We start from the raw sequence: 21,447 nt of genomic DNA on the forward strand, positions 1-21,447 counted from the left end.
GGCTTCTCTAGCTAAGATTGAGTTCTTGTAAATCTCGATCAAAAAGTGATCAGACTTTGCCAGCTTAAAGCTTTGTGTCCTGCTTCTTTCTTCAGCAAGAGGGTTTACACAGTAGTGGCATACATAAATTTGGAAAGGCATAGTCATTGTGGCTGTTTACCTTCATAGCTGGTTTTGGTGCTCCTTTGTCTATTACAGACATTTTTGATACTGATAGAGTGGTTCTTAGAGTTATTAATTGCACATTCTTCTGTGTTTGTATATGGAAAAACTGTTAAAGGTTTTTTCTAGACATGAAGTGAAAATTACTGGTTTTGTTTGTTTTTGTTTTCTTAAAGGAACTTAGTGACTTAGCCCGTGATCCTCCAGCACAGTGTTCAGCAGGTCCTGTTGGAGATGACAGTAAGTAACTTCAACTTTTATGTTTTGTTCTGCTGACTCAAAGCATATCATGCCTAGATAATAATGCAGAGTTTTTCTTTTGTAGTGTTTCATTGGCAAGCCACAATTATGGGACCTGTAAGTATTCTAATTCTTGTGATGTAATATTAAATGAGTAGTTTTTACTGAGGAGAAAACGGTTTGTTTTTTTTAAAAAGGTTTACTTTGGTTAACTCTCCTTATCGGACTTAAGTTCTAGAGGTCTTCATTACAGTAAAGGCAAATGAGGGAGGAGAAAAAAACCAAAAACCCCACCAGTTATTTTGTTTTTGCGGTATTTTTACTAGGACATGTATTTCAGCTGAAATGATCTTTAGAGCAATGTTAGGTATTTTTACTTAATATCTAGAAACTTTGTTTGCATTTAACTTTTTCTAAAGTTTTAATCTAACATGAGCTTCGTATTAGGACCTGGTACTATTGTTAGGAGTTAGTTGGGATGTTTTTGTGTGGATCTTAGAAGGGAATCCTTATTTGGTCTGATGTTGTAATGCTGAGATCTTGAATACTTTAAGGAATAGAAGGGGGGATGTCATGGGTTGACGCTGGCCAAATGCCAGTGCACCCATGAGTGTATGTTTTTCCTAATGAGCTACTGTGAGATGTGGTCAAGAACAGAGCAGAGCAGGCCTAAAACTTGAAATAGAAAGAAAACTTTATTAAACTACATAACAACAGACAATAGAGAAGAAAACCCAAACACCCAGAAACAGAAATGAAAACCTCCCAGAACATTTCTTCTCCTCCCCCCAATTTCCATCCCTTACATGCTCAAACAGTTAACACTTGCACATTATCCTCATCTTACTTGCTTAAATCTTCCACAACCCTGGGTTCCCCATCAAAGTCATCATCCCATTAAAAAACCAATCTTCAATCCATCCAGGGAGAGAGGAGTCTCTCTTGCACCACAGACCCCCCACAGGAAACACAGGTCCATTCTCCCGTGTTCCCATGTCACCCATGGCACCACCTGGAGAAGTCTACCAGGGTGACACCCTCCTTTCCATGTCCAGTGCTCTCACCACCGTCCATGGACCAAAACCGCATATAGGGCTCTTTTAAGGATGTTTGGACAAGTACCAAAAACCAGCCATCTTCTCATATTGGGACAAGCAGTCCCCCCCACATTTACCCCTGGGGCCAAGGGTTCCAAGAACAGGCCACAAAGTCTTTGGTTTTGAACCAAAAAGCATCCACCCAAATACAGTCTTATTTATGTTCAGGAGAGTTCAGGGTCCGTCTATGGCTAACATTACGCAAGAAAAGTCCAGCTCAGAAGCCACTCCTCTTCATCTCTAGCCGATCTGGGGGTCTTTTCCATCGTCCTTACGCAGCTCACAGCTCGGCACCTTCCCCCCGGGGGTGGGGGGGGGGGGGAAACGATGGGGATGGGGGAACGGAAGGCACCTCCAAAGTTCTCCACCCCTCCATCCTGGATGGGGCTGGCCCAGCTCCAGTCCCGTTCTCTCTCTTCCCCCCCCCCCCCCCGGGGCCCGGGCCTACCTCAGCTTGACCACCTGCCCCCCCTCCCCCACCCAGCCTGGGTAGGGGAGGAAGGAAAAGATGCTCCTCTCCTGAAAGCGGAGCCAGAAAGAGGAAGTCCCTCTGGGAGTCCTTGCTTTTAACCCCTTGTGTCCTCAGTGGCCACCGAAGGTGCCAGCATTCAAACCTGACCACTGATTGGTTTTACCTCAGCTTCCTGAAAAACTCATTTCCCCTCAAACCAGGACAGGGGATAATCTCTGAAATGAGAGGTTTCAGTTATGACTGGAGAAAAAAAAGTCAGCATTAAATGTTCAGTAAGCATCTGAATCCTGAATGGGACTTCTTCCTCATTAAGGAAGCCAAAACTATGCTTTTGTTGAAAACAGCCAGGAAGAAATTCACATCTGAAGTTTTCTGGTTATCTGTATTTAAAAGACAAAACCTTCTGTAACTTGTGAAAACAAGCCTTTGGTGAGGCTATGAAGTAGGAATTCAGTATCATTGATGCTGAATGATCCTGGCTTTATATATAGCTACAAGTGTGTTTTTAGGAGGTAGCTATTAGAGGTTCACTGGACTGAAAAATGTCTCTTCATCCTGAAGTACCTGGTCATCATTGATTGTAACTAGGTACCTCAAAAAGATAGAATTGTTCAGTAACTATATTCATGCTTAAATGGCAAGGAGTGTTGAGCACTGCACTGGATATGATGATTCTATGTGGCTGGTGTCTGCATGGTCACAAGGTATTAAGCATTGGTTGAATTTAAATTAGGATTATTATTTTTAGTTTTCCCTTGTGGTTTAATAATGTACAGCTCCTTTTTCCCCCATGTGGTTTTCGTGGTGTCAGAAGGTCTGCATTCCTGTTTCCAGATTGGGCAGTAGTGCTGCTGTGGTGCTGCCTTTAGTAACAGATAGGGATTGTAGAACCAATCATCTGGTCTTCCACCTCTGCAATAGGATATTGTCATTTTCCTGGATAGGTGTATGAGAGTGTGCTTTGGTTTAATACATTTTAAGGAGGAGTTTCTGTAATTGATAAAATGTATCCCCAGAATATGTCCAGTGAAAGGGTTGGTATTTTTTGGCTCCTCAAGGCCTCATATGGTATCTGTTGACCAAATACAAGAGGTTATATCTTGATCACTAGGTTTCATCTGAGAAAGGATAGGGTATAACCTACATGTTGAGGGTTCAAGTCCCGTCTTGTGTTGCAAATTTTCATTTTCTAGTATTTAAGTAATACATAGTTACTTTCTTACAATGGTCAAATGTTTTTGCAATTGAGATGAGAATTCAATTTACAGATAACGCAGAAGTGTACTGTGTATGCCTCAAATTCATTTTCTCTAGCCCTGAGTCCAGAATTAACAGCAAAGTATTCTTCAGGTTGAACAATGAAATTGTTAGCTCTAGTTCAGATATTTAGTTGTAATTTTGAGTAAAAACCTTTTGCTTCTTTCTTCTTGTAACTACTAACTTATACAATCCCTATTTAGTCCCTCAAGTTTTTTCTTCTCCTTACTATCATCTTTTTTACTTCCACGTGTTGTTTTACTGCTTATAGTTGACACCTGAATGAATTATCCCACTAATTCTTTCCTTGGAGCAGGGAAATGTAAAATACTCTCTTGTACTAGATTACAGTGAATTTCTAATACAGAAAAAGAGAAAAAAAATCACTTGAATTATGATTATTCTTTTGTCTGATTGGTTGTGCTGATAGGATGGGTGGTTGAGGTTTTTTTGTTTGGGTTTTTTTCAAGGAACAAGGATCAAGGATCTAGCTGTGTACTCATAGGTTTTCTGCAGGGCTGAAGCTAAGGACAGAATTTAGGAGGGAATGGGAGTCTGTGGCCACTCTAAACATGGGTGGTCATAATAAATAAGCTCCAAACATAGAACTGGAGGGTTTTGAATCTGATGTGACCCCCACTCTGTTAACAATACTTCTTGGGGCTATCTTAGAAGCATTTGAATGCTTTTGCCCTGTAGTCCTGAGTGGATTGTCAGAGCTGCTGGGTTTTATGATGCATTTGCTTGGAGAGGTCCACACGGAAAATGACATGTATGTGTTCTGTATTACTTACCTTAGAAAGTAAGAATTAAATTTTAATTATGTCTCACTTGCATTGGTGGATTAAACATTTTGGTTGAAACAAATTTCCTCTCCATTTATTTAAAAACAAGATCTTCAGTGATATTTAGTCCTAAAGATGATAGGAGAATTATTTGTTTACTTTGACAGAACGACAGTCCATATCAGGGTGGTGTATTCTTCTTGACAATTCACTTTCCCACAGACTACCCATTCAAACCACCTAAGGTAAGTATTGCTGTCTCATTTGTGAAATTAGTGCATTTTAAACAACTGAGCATAGGACAGAAATTGTCAGCCTCTGTACTGTAGTATTGTCAAGTTCTCACTTCTTTTCAGGCGTTCTGACAATCTATTAGATGTCTGGGTCCCATTCTGACTACCACAGGAATGGGTGTGTTAGCATATTTTTATGAGCAAATCTATGTGTGTGAATTCTGAATGTCTTGAAATATTTGGGTTCATTTCTGTTTTTTTAAATTGATAGGAAAACTTTTCATTAGCTTTGTGTTACTATAATAGAATTCTTGACAAGGGGACTGTCAAGTATTAGTGTAGCTGTTTGTGTTGGTCTGTAGGAATGTGACACTGTGGGAATGGATTTATTTGCTGAGTGCCTGAAATCAAGTGAAGGGGTTATTTGTTAAGAGTTTGGCAGTAATTGCAAAATATGCTCTTTTTTGGTAGCTTTATCAGGCACTAGCTTTGTCTTCCAATTTTCCGTCAATATGAAGGCGTACCCTTGGAGTGACTGCAGTTGGAAGTTCCTTAGCTGTGTGACAGCAGTGGTACTGTGGTTTCGGCACTGCTGTTGAGTGTCTTCATCAAAGGCAGCTAGGATTAACACACTCATACTTGCCCTCTCTGTTTGAAATAATGCCTGGTAGTGGGAGACTCAGAGCTTGTGGCTTGGGTGCATTTCCCTGAATGTGATGCAGTTTACCTACTTAATTCTTTTAGAGTAAATTGAATTGACTGACAGCTTGACTGATGTCTTGGTTTGGAAAGACAGGTATCTGTCAGGGAAAATTGGTGTTTCCCTTGGAATGGAGATTATAAAAACTCCTTTCCTGCAAATTATTACAATTTTGCAATTAGGAGCTTTCAGGCAAAAATATGGGAATAGGAATAACAGTTCTTTACTAGGAATATTAAAAATATATATATATACAAATGCAGTAGTACAAAAAAAAAAAAACAAGCAAGCAAACAAACAAAAGTCCTAGAAAACCCTGACGGAGTCAGGAATATGACATGACACCCTGTTGGCCAGCGTGTTGGAAGCAGTCCAAATGAGTCTTCCTGGACTAAGAGATGATGTTCTGTAAAGCAGATGTGATCCTGTAGGAAAAAAAAAAAAAGGGGGGTCCAGTGCTGGTGAGATGGGTCCAGTCTTCCTCTGAGATTTCAGTGGAAAAACTGGTTATTTTGGTATTTGGGATGGCTGTTTTTTTCCCCAATGGAAAGGCTTTGGCTCCTCCCACTGGGTGGAGCATCTCACAATGGGATGATTTAAATTTGTCAGTCATGTGGTGAGCCTTAATGACTCATTAACAGCAGATATCCCCCTGGAGGGAGGATGGGTCATGAAAGAGATAAGGAACATTGCTCCCCCTGGTTTTATCAGCTGATCTATTAACAGAAGGCACCTGCCCCCTCCACCCCAGAGTTATGAGGAATGGGTTATACAAGAGAAAAAAAAAAAACCACTTCCACAACTGGTTTCAACAGCTGGCAAAAAGAATACACACTTTTAGTTAGATATTACAACCCAAGACATTATCCACCCCTTATTCTATTAAACATCTGTATCACACCCAAACCAATAAACTCTATTTTATACATATATATGTGTGTGTGTGTGTGCATATATATATACATACATACACAATGAAACCTTACACACAATTCTCACTTACGATTAGGTTTCCCTGTGGTACACAAGTGCTTTCTCCATCTTTCTGCATTACCCACTAAGTGTAACCAGGTCCTTGAGCAAAAACAATCCCACGGATGGGTATGCCTTTGCCTAAAGTGCGATTAATCCAAACAGTCTTTCCTAAAATACCTTTCATGTGTACCACGGGGACTTTATCTCCATCCACTGTGTGCAAGGGTTCAGACTGGGCGGGACCAGGTCGACTGATGGAGCCTCGGGTGTTGACTATCCAGGTGGCCTTCGCTAAATTCACTTCCCAATTTTTGAAGCTTCCCCTGCCAAGTGCCTTCCGGGTAGTCTTAAGCAATCCGTTGCATCGTTCAACTTTCCCGGCAGCTGGTGCATGATAAGGGATGTGATATATCCATTCAATGCCATTGTTCTCTGGCCCAGGTGTTTAAAAGGCTGTTCTTGAAATGGGTTCCTCTGTCCTACTTGATTCTCTCAGGAGTGCCATGTCTCCATAGAACTTGCTTTTCAAGGCCCAGGATGGTGTTCCGGGCAGTAGCGTGAGGCACAGGGTAGGTTTCCAACCGTCCTGTGGTGGCTTCTACCATTGTGAGCACATAGCGCTTACCTTGGCATGTCTGGATGTCACGGCCAGCTGGATGCTGCACCATTCACCATCACTCTCTGGGCCCGGCCATGCAGCCAGTTCCTAACCCAGCAAAGAGTGCTCCTGTCCAAGCCGTGGGCTGCCAGCTTATCTAGGAGTATGCTATGGGAGACAGTATCAAAGGCCTTGCTGAAGTCTAAATAGACAACATCCACAGCCTTTCCTGCATCTACCAGACGAGTTACCTGGTCACAGAAGGAGACCAGGTTGGTCAGACATGACCTACCCTTTGTAAACCCATGTTGACTGGGTCTGATACCCTGGCCATCTTCTAAGTGCTGTGCGATACCACTCAGTATGAACCGCTCCATTATCTTACCTGGTACTGAGGTCAGGCTAATTGGCCTGTAATTACCAGGATCCTCCTTCCTACCTTTTTTATAAACAGGTGTCACACTGGCCAGTTTCCAATCGCCTGGAACCTCACCAGTGAGCCACAACTCCTGATAAATGATGGAGAGCGGCTTTGCAAGCTCATCTGCCAGCTCTCTCATCACCCTAGGGTGGATCCCATCTGGTCCCATCGATTTATAAATATCCAAGTGTCCCAGCAGCTCTCTGACTGCCTCCTCTTGGATAACAAGAGGACCATTCCGTTCCCTGGCACCACCTACCAACCCCTGAGGACAGTTATCTTGAGGATAAGCTGTCCTACCAAAAGACTGAGGCAAAGAAGGCATTAAGCATTTCCGCTTTTTCCTCATCTTTAGTTACTAAGTTGCCTGCCTCATCCAATAAGGAACCGAGGCTGGTTATACCCTTCCTTTTATCACTGATATATTTGTAAAAACTTTTTTTATTGTTTTTAACAGAAGTTGCCAAGTTAAGTTCAAACTGAGCTTTGGCCTCCCTGATTTTTTTTCTACATGCCCTAGCAGCTCCCTTAAATACTTCCTGAGAAATCAGACCCTCCTTAAAAAGATGATACATCTTTTTTTTTATTTCTAAGTTCCTTCAAAACCTCATTGCTCATCCAGACTGGACGTTTGCCTCGCCGACTCTTCTTTCGGCACACAGGGACAGTCTGTTCTTGTGCCCTCAAGATTTCTGTTTTGAAATATACCCATCTCTCCTGGACTCCTTTGTTTTCAAGGACTGTTTCCCAAGGAACTCTCTGAATAAGTCTCTTAAATAGGCCAAAGTCTGCCCTCCGGAAGTCCAGTGTAGAGATCTTATTGATATTTCTCCTTAGTGCACCAATTATCGAGAATTCTATAATTTCATGATCACTGTACCCCAAGCGGCCTCCAACCTCCACATCACCCACCAGTCCATCTCTATTTGTGAACAATAGGTCTAACATAGTCCCTCCCCTGGTGGGCTTGCCCATCAGTTGTGACAAAAAGTTATCCTCCACACACTCTAAAAACTTTCTAGATTGCTGTTTTTCTGATGTATTAAGTTCCCAGCAGATTTCTGGTAGGTTGAAGTCACCTACAAGAACAAGGGCTGATGATCCTGAAACATTGTTCAGTTGCTTATAGAATAAGTGGTCCACCTCTTCATCCTGGTTGGGTGGACGATAGCAGACTCCCAGGAGGATGTCAGCCTTGTTGGCCTTCCCCTTAATTTTTACCCATAGGGACTCTACTTCATCATCATTAGTTTCGATACCTATGACATCCAAAACTCCCCTAATATAAAGGGCCACCCCTCCACCTCTTCTCCCTTTTCTGTCTCTCCTGAAGAGCTTGTAGCCATCCAGTGCAGTGCTCCAACTATGTGAGTCATCCCACCACGTTTCAGTGATGGCAACAATATCATAGTTCTGCTGATGCACCATGGCCTCTAGCTCTGCCTGTTTGTTACCCATGCTGCGTGCATTGGTGTACATGCACCTCAGCTGGGCTACTGATTTCTCCCCTAACACAGTCTTATCATCCTTGGGCCTGCTTCCAGACAGCCCAGATGCATCCCCTTCCCCCTTCAAACCTAGTTTAAAGCTCTCTCAATAAGGTCTGCCAGTTCATGAGCTAAAAACCTCCTGCCCTTAACAGAGAGATGTATCCCATCTGATTCCAGTAGAGCAGGTGCCATAAAGGTTGCTCCATGATCAAAGAATCCAAAATTTTGCCGATGACACCAACCCTTGAGCCATTTGTTAAAGATGTGAGTTCTCCTATACTTTTCATCATTTTTCTCTGCCACCAAAGGAACTGAGCAGAACACTACCTGTACACCTGTCCTATCAACCATTTGACCCAGTGCCCTAAACTCCCTTTTAATCGCCTTGACACTCCTCTTTTCAATCTGATCACTGCCAGCCTGGAGTATCAGCAGTGGGTAATAATCAGAAGACCAAATCAGCCTAGGAAGTCTCTCAGTAATGTTTCATACCTGGGCTCCAGGGAGGCAGCAGACCTCCCTGTGGGATGGGTCAGGTCGACATATGGGGCCTTCTGTCCCCCTCAGAAGGGAATCACCCACTATAATCACCCTTCTTTTTTTCTTGATGTTAGAGGTGATAATCCGTTCTTTTGATGAGTCATAATTGGAAGTCTCGCCGGGCAGATAATTTTCTTCTAAATTATCTGTCTGGCTCTCTAGATCCAGGGCCTCATACCTATTCTGAAGTGGCACCTGGCTAGGAGATGGAGGGCAGGAGGGATTATTGTTATTACCATCCCGAGCAGGAACCCATTCCCATTCCCCTTCATCTACCAGGTGCCCCTCTATTGCCTGAGAGTGAGAGGCATATGAGTCCTCTGACTCCTGGTGGGCCTCCTTTAAGGATGTAAGGGCTGAACTCCACCAGTCTATTTCCCTTTCACTATCCCTGATACTCCTTAATCTTTCAACTTCCTCCTTAAGCTCAGCCACTAGCGAAAGGAGGTCATTTACTTGTTCATACCGTAGGCAGGCCTTCTCCACAACACCCCCTGAAGCCACTGATAAGCTCAAACACTCCGGGCAGGAATGGGTCTGTACAGACACATCCTTTTTGGAGGGCTCTACTTGGTCACATACACCTGTACCAACCACAGATTTTGACCGGGTTAAGACCATTGTTTAGGAGAAGGCCCAAGATTAATCAACCAATATAACCACTACACCAAACTAGCAAGAACCTGCAGCCCTGCCTGCTTGCCCTGCCTGCGCGAACTGCTGCGCAAACTGCTGTGACCCTGTTTGCCTGCTCCGGGTCGCCGCGCTCCCCAGTGGTCTCTTATAACGAATCAGACAGGAACAAAGGAGGCTCCACCCCCCTGCTCCTGAATGGCTCCCAATGCAAGCCCCTCACCTGTTCAGCGTTTTTTTGGGTAGACTGATGGAGCCTCGGGTGTTGACTATCCAGGTGGCCTTCGCTAAATTCGCTTCCCAATTTTTGAAGCTTCCCCGCCAAGTACCTTCCGGGTAGTCTTAAGTAATCCGTTGCATCGTTCAACTTTCCCAGCAGCTGGTGCATGATAAGGGATGTGATATATCCATTCAATGCCATGTTCTCTGGCCCAGGTGTTTAAAAGGCTGTTCTTGAAATGGGTTCCTCTGTCCTACTTGATTCTCTCAGGAGTGCCATGTCTCCATGGAACTTGCTTTTCAAGGCCCAGGATGGTGTTCCGGGCAGTAGCGTGAGGCACAGGGTAGGTTTCCAACCGTCCTGTGGTGGCTTCTACCATTGTGAGCACATAGCGCTTACCTTGGCGTGTCTGGGGCAGTGTAATATAATCAAACTGCCAGGCCTCCCCATACTTATACTTGGACCACCATCCACCATACCCTAGGGGCTTCACCCGCTTGGCCTGCTTGATTGCAGCACACGTCTCACAGTCATGGATAACCTGAGAAATGCTGTCCATGGTTAGATTCACCCCTCGGTCTCGTGCCTACTTATAGGTGGGATCTCTGCCCTGATGACTTGAGGCATCATGGGCCCATCGAGCTAGGAACAACTCTCCTTTATGTTGCTAATCTAGGTCTATCTTCGACACCTCTATCTTCGCGACTTGATCTACTTGCTCGTTGTTTCGGTTCTCCTCATTAGCCTGACGCTTGGGGACATGGCCATCTACATGGCGGACTTTTGCAGGTAGCTTCTTTACCCGAGCAACAATGTCTTTCCATTCATCAGCAGCCCAGATTGGTTTTCCCCTACGCTGCCAGTTGGCCTTTTTCCACCTTTCCAGCCAACCCCACAGAACATTGGCTACCATCCACGAATCAGCGTAGAGGTAGAGCTTTGGCCACTTGTCTCTTTCAGCAATGTCCAGGGCCAATTGAATGGCCTTGAGTTTTGCAAGTTGACTCGATCCACTTTCTCCTTCAGTGGCTTGTGCAACCTGTTGTGTGGGGCTCCATACGGCTGCTTTCCACTTCCAGTTCATCCCTATGAGGCGACAGGAACCGTCAGTGAAAAGAGCATAGCGTGTTTCTTCTGCTGGCAGCTGATTATATGGTGGAGCTTCTTCAGCATGTGTCACTTGCTCTTGTTCTTCTTCATCGGTGAGATCAAAGTTTTCACCTTCCGGCCAGTTGGTAATTACTTCCAAAATCCCAGGGCGATTCGGGTTTCCAATATGGGCGCGCTGAGTGATGAGGGCAATCCATTTGCTCCATGTGGCGTCGATGGCGTGGTGGGTAGAGGGAACCTTTCCTTTGAACATCCACCCCAACACTGGTAGTCGGGGTGTCAGGAGGAGTTGTGCTTTCGTGCCAATCACCTCTGAGGTGGCTTCAACTCCTTCATAGGCAGCCAAGATTTCCTTCTCTGTGGGAGTGTAGTTGGCTTCAGATCCTCTGTAAGTTCGGCTCCAGGATCCCAGTGGTCGACCTCGAGTCTCAGCAGGCACCTTCTGCCAAAGGCTCCAGGATGGGCCGTGGTTCCCAGCTGCAGAGTAGAGCACGTTCTTCACCTCTGGTCCCATCCTGACTGGGCCAAGGGCTACTGCATGAGCGATCTCCTGCTTGATCTGGGCAAAGGCTTGCTGCTGTTCAGGGCCCCAGTGGAAATCGTTCTTCTTGCCGGTAACCAGGTAGAGAGGGCTCACAATCTGGCTGTACTCAGGAATGTGCATTCTCCAAAAGCCTATGGCACCAGGGTAAGCTTGCGTTTCCTTCTTGCTGGTCGGTGGAGACATTGCAGTGATCTTATTGATGACCTCAGTGGGAATCTGACACCATCTATCTTGCCACTTTACTCCCAGGAACTGGATCTCCTTGGCAGGTCCCTTGACTTTGCTCTTCTTGATGGCAAAAGTGGCTTCCAGGAGAATCTGGATGATCTTCTCTCCCTTCTCAAACACTTCTCTTGCCCTGTTCTCCCACACAGTGATGTCGTCGATGTACTGCAGATGTTCCGGAGCCTCACCCTTTTCCAGTGCAGCCTGGATCAGTCCATGGCAGATGGTGGGACTGTGCTTCCACCCCTGCGGCAGTCGGTTCCAGGTGTACTGCATGCCCCTCCAGGTGAAAGCAAACTGAGGCCTGCATTCTGCTGCCAGAGGAATGATGAAAAACGCGTTGGCAATGTCAATTGTGGCATACCACTTTGCTGCCTTGGACTCCAGCTCGTACTGGAGTTCCAGCATGTCCGGCATAGCAGCACTCAGCGGCAGAGTCACTTCATTCAAGCAATGATAGTTCACAGTCAGTCTCCATTCTCCGTTGGACTTGCGCACAGGCCAAATGGGGCTGTTGAAGGGTGAGTGGGTTTTGCTGACCACCCCTTGGCTCTCTAACTCTTGAATCATCTTGTGGATGGGGATCACAGCATCTCGATTCGTCTGATACTGCCGGCGGTGCACTGTTGAGGTGGCGACAGGTATCGTTGCTCTTCTACCTTCAGGAGTCCTACAGCAGATGGGTTTTCTGACAGTCCGGGCAAAGTGTTCAATTTCTTAATGCCCTCTGGCTCCATGGAAGCTGTTTCAGAAGCCCACCTGAATCCCTTAGGGTCTACATAGTCACCATTCTTGAGAAAGTCCATGCCCGGAATACACGGAGCCTTTGGGCCAGTCGCAATTGGATATTTCTGCTACTCCTTCCCAGTCAGGCTCACCTTGGCTTCCAGCAGTCAATTCTTGTGATCCTTCCATCACCCCGGCAATGGGAATAGGTTCTGCCCCCACATGTCCTAATGGCATTAGGGTACACTGCAAACCAGTATCAACTAAAGCTTCATATCTCTGTGGCTCTGATGTGGCAGGACATCAGATCCGCACAGTCCAAAACCTCGGGTTTCCCGTGCCTCTTCCTGGCTGGAGGCAGGGCCTCTCTAGCACTGGTTACTATTGCCTTCCTTTGCATACATGGTAGAACTTCCTTCAAGGGGATCCGACACAGCATCCTCACTTCTGTAATACCTGGTGGTTTGGTCATGGAAGGCTGAGGCTACCTTCCTTCTCGTGGACCCCCCCCAGTTAGTGTTTGTCTCTTTAGGCTCCCACACCCATTCTCCTAGCCCCATGGTCACACAGAAAAAACCATAGGTCAGCTCGTGGGGTGTACCCTCTCTCTCTAGCTGGGGGATGCTGGGCTCTGATTTTGGCGCCTGTAACTCGCACCGATGCCGCATGGGAACTGTTCCTCCTCATCTCCTCCCTCATCTTCCTCATCTCCTCTTTAGGTTCTTTAACCATGGCAGAGACATGAGCCTGCATCGGGCCACTGATCATGCTCTCATAATTTCTAAGCTTGGTGGCTACAGAACCCACTGTCTCTCGGTTGTCCTCAGCATTAATTGTTGCAATGAATGTGGTGTATTGAGATGGTCCTAGAGTTGCCAGATTCCACAACATTTGCCCTGTGCATCTAACCTTGTCAGGGTCATTATCATGCTGTCCGCTCCTCCCAAAAAGTACCTCCAATACCGCTACTTCCCTCAGCTGTTGGATCCCTTCCTCAAGAGTCTTCCAGCGCATTCTGTGGTGGTGGTCCTGCATTCTTTCTCTGTGGACAAACCTCTCCCTTACACTCATCAAAAGCCACTCCCAAAGGGAAAGGGGCCCTGGCTCCCTTACAAATACCTGATTCAAACATGAGTCCTGGGTCAAGGGTCCCAAATTCCTTGCTTCACCACTATCTAGTTGCATCCCTGTATCCATAAGGTCCCAGACCCGAAGTAACCAGGCTGTGTAAGCCTCACGTCCCCGTCATACGATATCTTTTGGCAGATTATGGAGACTTTCATATGACCGGGACTCAGTGATCTCAACCTGAGGCTCCCCTGCAGGTATTGAGGGCCCTCCTTTCTTATCTTTATTACCTGGCTTGGCCAAATTCACTTTAGAATTCTTTGTTTCTACAGGGGCGATTGCTGCTGGCTGTGACTGCCCCTGTGGTTCAGCTGGAACCTGGACAGTTGTAACGTCTGTGGGTTCCACTGCTGCACCATCAGACTCTCCTTTGTCAGGGCAGGGGGAGGGTTTCCCATCAGCTGGGGCTAGAGGGGCCACTACAGGGGAAATGCACTCCCTCAGCATCTGGCTCATCTCACGCATCTCCTTCACCCAGTCCGTGTGGTTTATCTCTGAGGTAGGCTGTGGGGCAGGGTCAGGCTCTGGGGCAGTATCGTTATTCTCTGGGGTAGGTATCAGGATGGTTATCCAGGCCAATCTCCCCTTATTTCTGAATGCTAAACAGAACAGGCATACCAGCAACACCAGCCCCTGTATGATATCATTAGCATTTAGAGAACATTTAAACCCTTCAAAAACTGGTGGAGTAGACCCAATGTGCTGATTGAATGGTTGGAAAAAAAATTCCCCCGGTGTTGTTTCCTCACAGTAGGTACCATTGTTAAAGTAACCCCCAAAACACACACTTAGGGTGTGATAGCTCTGAATCCATGTGCCTGCCTTCCAGAGGAAGTTAAAAATCCATGAATTCCTCACCTTGTCAACCCATAAAATAAACTGGATAACAGCCACAGTAGCCTTAGTTATAGGGCCCATGTTTAGATAAGGGCCTGCAAATGGCCAAAACACAGCCACAACTACATGCCACCCAAACCAAGATAAGCTAGACCACATGATGCTGTCCAGCAAGGTCTCTATATCTAGTACACAAGAACCTAAGCACCCAAAAACTGTTTTTCCTTTCCCTCAGTGCCCTCGTGCCCCACGTTGGGCATCAAATTCTGTCTTGGTTTGGAAAGACAGGTATCTGTCAGGGAAAACTGGAGTTTCCCTTGGAATGGAGAATGTAAAACCCTCTCCTTCCAAATTATTACAATTTTGCAATTAGGAGCTTTCAGGCAAAAATATGGGAATAGGAATAACAGTTCTTTACTAGGAATAATAAAAAAATATATATACAAATGCAGTAGTTCAAAAAAAACAAGCAAGCAAACAAAAGTCCTAGAAACCCCTGACGGAGTCAGGAATACGACATGACACCCTGTTGTCAGGGTGTTGGAAGCAGTCCAAATGAGTGTTCCCAGAGTCACAGATGTTCTGTGAAGTAGAGATGATCCTGTAGGAAAAAAAAGGGGTCCAGTGCTGGTGAGATGGGTCCAGTCTTCCTCTGAGGTTTCAGTGGAAAAACAGGTTATCTTGGTGTTTGTGATGGCTGTTTTTTTCCCCAGTGGAAAGGCTTTGGCTCCTCCCACTGGGTGAAGCATCTCGCAATGGAATGAAGTAATGTTTTCAGTCATGTGAGAGGCCTCAAATGGCCCATGCACAGGTGATGTCCCTTGGAGGAGGATGGGTGAAGGCAGAGATAAAAAGGCACTGCCATATCTGGTGTTATCAGTTGTCCCATGAACAGAAGGCATCCACCCTCTTTCTCCCCCTTGAGTTACAAGAGACAAAGAACAATATCTCCCAAGCGGTTTTCACAGATGAAAGTAGAATACACATTTTATTTCATTTTTTCAACCCAAAACAACTGAGAAGAATGGATGTACTTGTTGTCATAGGCCCAAAGCAGTCTTCATTTTTTTTTTTTTTTTATTGCAGGTTGCATTTACAACAAGAATCTATCATCCAAATATTAACAGTAATGGCAGCATTTGTCTTGATATTCTAAGATCACAGTGGTCTCCTGCTTTAACTATTTCTAAAGGTAACTTTTGTGAATGAGAATTTTTTCTGTCTTGTGTTGAATACTGTTCTTTTGGCTTTGATTGTGTTAAGTTCTTGCCCATCTCTTTGATTTCCCTTAACTTGCCTTGCCTTCCTCATTCACGCCTTTGTATTTCCAGTTTTATGATACTGCATTTTTAATGGATTTTTTTTTTCCTAACACTTTCTCCTGTGTGGCTGTTTAATGCCTTTTCTGGCCACTTACTTACTTCAGTATTCTTAGCAGAGTTTACCAACTTGGGCCCAGAGGAATTTGCTGGCATTTGTATTCAAATAGGGCTGTGTTGGGGTGTTTGAGGTAAGGCTAAGAAACTGCTTGTTTGGAGCTGCCCATGTAGATAGACATGCATATTAAATGAAAGATTATTTTAAAGTCCGATTTTAATACTGAAATTTACATTTTTTTTTCCTCCTGCCTCGAGTTACATGCGTAGTTTTATTGGCATATCTGTGGTAGATGAATAAATCTGTTATTGATACATACTGCTTTCTGCCACGGTGTACTGGCATTGCATTGCATTAGTTCATGAACTAAGTTTACTGATCCTAGCTCATGATCTTGTGTTGCAAGAGAAGATTTGTGGGTTTCCTCATTTTACTACAGTAAATAACAGATAATTCTCAAATATTTTCTTGATGATCAAATTGTTTTGCCTCAAAACCACTGGTCACTATGGCTTTAAGATCAAAGTGCTCTTTTGTCTATTTGTCTATCTGACCTTGTAATTCCTGTCTGTCCAAACAGTCAGTTTATTTGAATGTGGATTCCCTATATTTTAATGCTTCACTATTTTCTTCTAAAGCTTCTGTGAAAGTAGATTAAGTCCTCATAGTTTCCTACAACAGTGTTACTGAGTTTATTACAATGTGTATAGTTTTATCAGTGCGGACCGGGATGTTCTTGTCTTATGTACAACAAATAAAGAATTCAGTCTGATTTAAAAACTAAAAACTTAAATTTTAGGATTTTCTGGTTTTAGTGGTAGGAACCATGAAGATGCTGTTCACCAGAGTATATAATGTGCTTTTGTTGGCTACTATGTTACATCATAGTATAGGGGACAACAGTGCTGTTCTTGTGTGTGTACTGACAGCTGTAACTATTGGGAAGTAGGAAGCAAATAGTTCTTACAAGGCTTTTAGTTTGGACTTTTTACTTAAGAGTGAGTTATGAATTTATATTGGCTCTTTATCAGGAAAATAATTCTTAGGTGCTGTCCTGTGATGATATTGTGCTAGTGTAAAGATCCTTGCTCCATTGTTTCTGAGACTGCCATTCCTCTTTCACTATTGAGAATACTTTTTTTTTTTTTACAGTTCTCTTATCCATTTGTTCACTGTTATGTGATCCAAATCCAGATGACCCACTAGTGCCAGAGATTGCACGTATCTATAAAACAGACAGAGACAAGTAAGTACGGAATTGTACAAGGCTGGTATTTTAACAGACTGTAGGAGTGCATTGTCAGACAGCAGATGTGTTCAGTGAGCCTTTTGTGAACATCTGAGATGGAGAAAACTTGTGTATCAAAGAAGTGCCTAGTGCAGAATTTAAAAACAAAGGAGCGTAGCATCTTTGAAGTTGTGGGTGAAAGAGACTTATCTTTTTCTCACATGCGTGTAAGTATTTTACAGTATATATATTGCCTCTTTTTTTTTGCTTACCATGCATAAATCTGGTTAGATCTTCATAATGAGGAAAACGCAGCTTTTTGTTGTTTTGATGTCTTTGTTCGGCAGCAACTTGGCCTTTAATTTTTGTTTCTTCCCTTGAAAATGGGCAGCCGAACTTCTTTCCCAATCTGTGTTACAACAACTTTATTTTCCTTGGATATCTTTAACATTTTGCACAGATAGAATTACATGAAGCAGATTTTGGGGGGTTTATATATATTAATGCTAAATATATTTGTCCAATTAGGTACAATAGGTTAGCAAGAGAGTGGACAGAGAAATACGCTATGCTGTAGGGTAAGAATATTTGCAAATTATGGTGCATTTAACAAAATGGAAATTGGTCAGCACTTGGGTGCTGCATGCTCTAAGGCACTGGATTAACTAACAGATAATGGATGTACCAGTTACTCAACATGGAAATTTAACAGCTTGATCTGTGGTTAGTGTGTAATGTATTGGCTAGTCACTATTTCTCACAGATACTACTCTTGCATGGCCAAAAAAAAAAGTTAGTATGAAGTAATTACTGAGTTCTGAGCTACATTGTCAACTGGTTCTGGTAAGTATTTACCCAGACTTTGTCAGAATTTGGTTCCAAGCGATGCCCTGTAGCAAGACCTCATATACAGACATGAGTGAATTCAGACAATCCAAATTTCATTTTTTTTTATCAGCAGTGTCTGTCTTCCACATATAAACTAGGAAATGTATGGAGATTATGTTCTGGTTGTGTAGTTAATAATTAACTTCTTACTGACAAGCATGGAGTTAAGTGTTAACTATTTGTCAGCTCAGTTCCTGTGGAAGTAGTGTACTTTAAATAGTCTTTTAATGTCCTTTTAAATTTTTGAGCAGTATATTCATGTGAAAAGAATATTCAGTGCAATGAGATGTTTAGTGTTGGTTTTCTTTAAAATTGGAAATTTGACATTTTGTATCCAGTGATATTATTAACCAAATAATCTTTACTTATGGCATGGGATATACTGTAATCTTAACCTAAGAACAATATTCAAAATACTGGCCTTGTCTATTCCATCCCAGATAGTTTCTATTCCTTCTCTTTCAGTCATTTTTTTCATAACAGACTTCTAGCAAATTTGCTTGTCTTGAATTTAAAGCTTTTTCTAAAAACTAGAGAATATATATCCTAATTGGTGTAGGGAGGGAATTGTTCAGTTTTTTGAGTTCAGCTGTGTCTTGGTACAGAAAGAGACTTCCCACAGTGTAAAGAGAATAGAGAGATGGGGATAAAATCATATTTAATCATAAACTATTTGGGAAATTCTAATTTTCATGCTGATGTTAATTCAGTTCCTGGTTTTGTCTACAGGTACAACAGAATATCTCGGGAATGGACTCAGAAGTATGCCATGTGATGCTACCTTAAAGTCAGAATAACCTGCATTATAGCTGGAATAAACTTTAAATTACTGTTCCTTTTTTGATTTTCTTATCCAGCTGCTCCCCTATCAGACCTCATCTTTTTCTTTTTTTTGTTTACCTCCTTCCATTCATGTACGTGCTCATCTGAGAAGACTTTAGTTCTTCCAGCTTTGGACAATAACTGCTTTTAGAATCTGTAAAGTAGTTACACAAGAACAGTTGCCCAAGATTCAGATTTTTTTTTAATGGAGCATGTGTATTATGTGGCCAATGTCTTCATTCTAACTTGGTTATGAGATTAAAAACAAACATTCCTCATTGCTCTAACAGATACTGAAGATACCACCTGAAGGGTAGAGGGGAGATGGATGTTCATTTTTCTCCCATCAAAGCAGTAACATTGCTATAGCAACATCCACCTTGTTCCAAACCTTCCAGTGTTAGAGAACTGAGGTTTTATTATATACTTTTGCTCATAACTGATGTGTCTGGAGAATTGATACTGAATCTATAGCATCAGCAGAACAGAAAATGTGATGTATCTTATGCATGTCAATAAAGGAATGACCAGTTCTTGTTTTGCAGAGAATGGAAATTGGAAGTCAAACATCCCATGTATTCCAAAATAGGGTTTAAGAACGTTTTGTAATTCATTTAAATTTTGTTAGGAGGTTTGGAGCTATTAGTTAATCTGTCTTCCAAAGCACCATTTAATATAGCACTGAATAAACAATGCAAGTTGTCAATGGATGAGTGATCAACTAATAGCTCTACTAGTAATTGATTTATTTTCTTCAATAAAGTTGCATAAACCAATGAGTTAGCTGCCTGGATTAATCAATATGGGAAACAGAATCTTTTGTAAAAACAAAGCTGTTTTTGTATATACTGTTGGCATTTGCCTCATTGTTTAACATCAAATAATGATGTAAAGTTCAATAGAGTGACTCTTCTGCCATTTTCAGTTCTAATGCTCAGTCTGTTGCAGGTTGGCACATTGCTCGGCCTGGTGGATGCAGAATTAATAAGCTAACATAGTCGTGTAGCTGTAGTAGGGGGCTGCACTTGGTGCTGGGAACCCAGCGTTCAAGGATGGACTTGGGACCCAGCAGATCTGAAGTGGTGTGTTGTGGAGATACTTCCTGATGCACCTGTGTTTGCTGACTGAGAACCTTTTTCTTCACCTTGTACACTTGACAACTGAAAGATCTTAATGTGGGGGGTAATGATGAGGCAAAAAAAAAAATAAAGTACTGTTTTGATGTGGGAATTGTCGAGGCTGTGTTGAAGTGACTTTACTCTGTGGGATGCTTGTTACCATTGAAAAGGACTTGTTCAGCTGTGCTGCCATTTACATTGATGACTATTTTAATGCAATAGACACTTTCTTCGTGTCAGGTGACTAAACGTGATTAAAGACTCATTGCTATTGGTTTTCATTCTACAAGAAACATTGTCTTGTGACATTAGTTTATCTTTCAGCAACATGGGCATTATTAAACATCTGACTCTTTCCTCCCCTCTTCCTTCATATTTTTCCTTGTTTCATCTTTTTGGTCTCCATTCTTAACATCTATAGCTTCATTTTCTCTAGTCTTGTACTATCACTTTATTGTGCATCTGTGACTTCTCACTGGCACCACTTTTGCCCTGCTTATAGTTATGTACATTCTGATTCCTTGTCCCCACATGGATGTGGAAAGCTAGATGTAAAATAAATGTTAAACCTTAATTTTTATAAAAATTTGAACATGTAGTCTGGACATGGTTTGTTCTGGTTCTAAAATATGAGAGTGAACTTGAAATTTTCAAGTTTAGTTGGCTTGGAATTTAGAAACTTGGGCTTTCTTTAGCAGTACATGCTTCAATTACTACTTTCTGAAATTTATTGATGAAGTTGCAGTTCATTTCTGCTTTGCTAACCAGCTTACACCATTTTGCTGGGAAATTGGAATACAAGTGCCAGTAGCATTACAACTGAGGTAAAAGTTTATATTTTTAAGCTAACAGATGTCCTGCTATCAATTGTTTTTTTACTTATGTTAATTTGATGCTTGTTACTTTGTCATGGGAGTCACAGCCACTGAAATCACTTACATGATGAACTAGGAAGATGTTTTGTGAGGTGTAAGGCAGCAGGTGTTAGAGAACACAAGGAGGTATGCGTTATGAAGGGTCAGGGAAGAAGGAAGTAGTAAAATATTACGTTGAAGATGGAAATCTTGTTTGGACCAGTACCTGTTTCTTTTTTGCATCTGTCATGCTCCTACTGTAATAATTTTTTGTAATTAGCAAGTATATATTTTGATAAAAGAATGAGGATAGATTGTAGAGGATCTAGATGCATGCAGAAGATCTGAAGTGGGAAATGGCAGGTGTTTTGTCCTTGAAGCAGACTCAGTCCTATCTGGTGCAGGCTTCCTGCAGGAGTCACATTTGGGCTTCCTGTTTAAGCAGGGGGGTAAGGGGAGGAGCTTGTAGACAGGAGCTAATATGGACACTGAAGAATTCTAAGACTCATCCAAAAAAAGGTTAATTGGTGATTGCCTCAGCGAGTACCTACCAAAACTACAGGCAGTCCAAAAACTACATAGTGGATCTTTGTTCCTTTGGAACATAGGGAGGGTGGAAAACTTTCCATTTCAACTTAATGTAAAAAGTGAAGGTTTTGGAAATGTTTAGTTGTAGTGTCCAGCTGTGGTAGAAGATTTTTTTTGCCATGATAAATGCTGTAATAGTTTCAGAGGGGTCAGGTCCATACTAGAAAACATGGATTAAA

General features: G+C 42.9%; 1 protein-coding gene across 1 annotated transcript in view; it reads left to right on the forward strand.

Moving 5' to 3' along the window:
- The window catches only part of LOC134565065 (ubiquitin-conjugating enzyme E2 D3), a 34,011-nt gene extending 14,068 nt beyond the window's left edge, over positions 1–19,943 (forward strand). The window contains exons 2-7 of the mRNA XM_063424442.1: positions 339–402; positions 488–519; positions 4,181–4,258; positions 15,480–15,585; positions 16,923–17,016; positions 18,616–19,943. Coding sequence (XP_063280512.1) covers positions 339–402; positions 488–519; positions 4,181–4,258; positions 15,480–15,585; positions 16,923–17,016; positions 18,616–18,661 — 420 coding nt within the window. The 3' untranslated portion in view covers positions 18,662–19,943. The remainder of the gene's footprint in view (positions 1–338; positions 403–487; positions 520–4,180; positions 4,259–15,479; positions 15,586–16,922; positions 17,017–18,615) is intronic.
- The last annotated feature ends 1,504 nt before the right edge of the window (positions 19,944–21,447 follow it).

The sequence above is a fragment of the Prinia subflava genome (genome assembly GCF_021018805.1).
Source record: "Prinia subflava isolate CZ2003 ecotype Zambia chromosome W unlocalized genomic scaffold, Cam_Psub_1.2 scaffold_32_NEW, whole genome shotgun sequence".
In the NCBI taxonomy this organism is placed as follows: domain Eukaryota; kingdom Metazoa; phylum Chordata; class Aves; order Passeriformes; family Cisticolidae; genus Prinia; species Prinia subflava.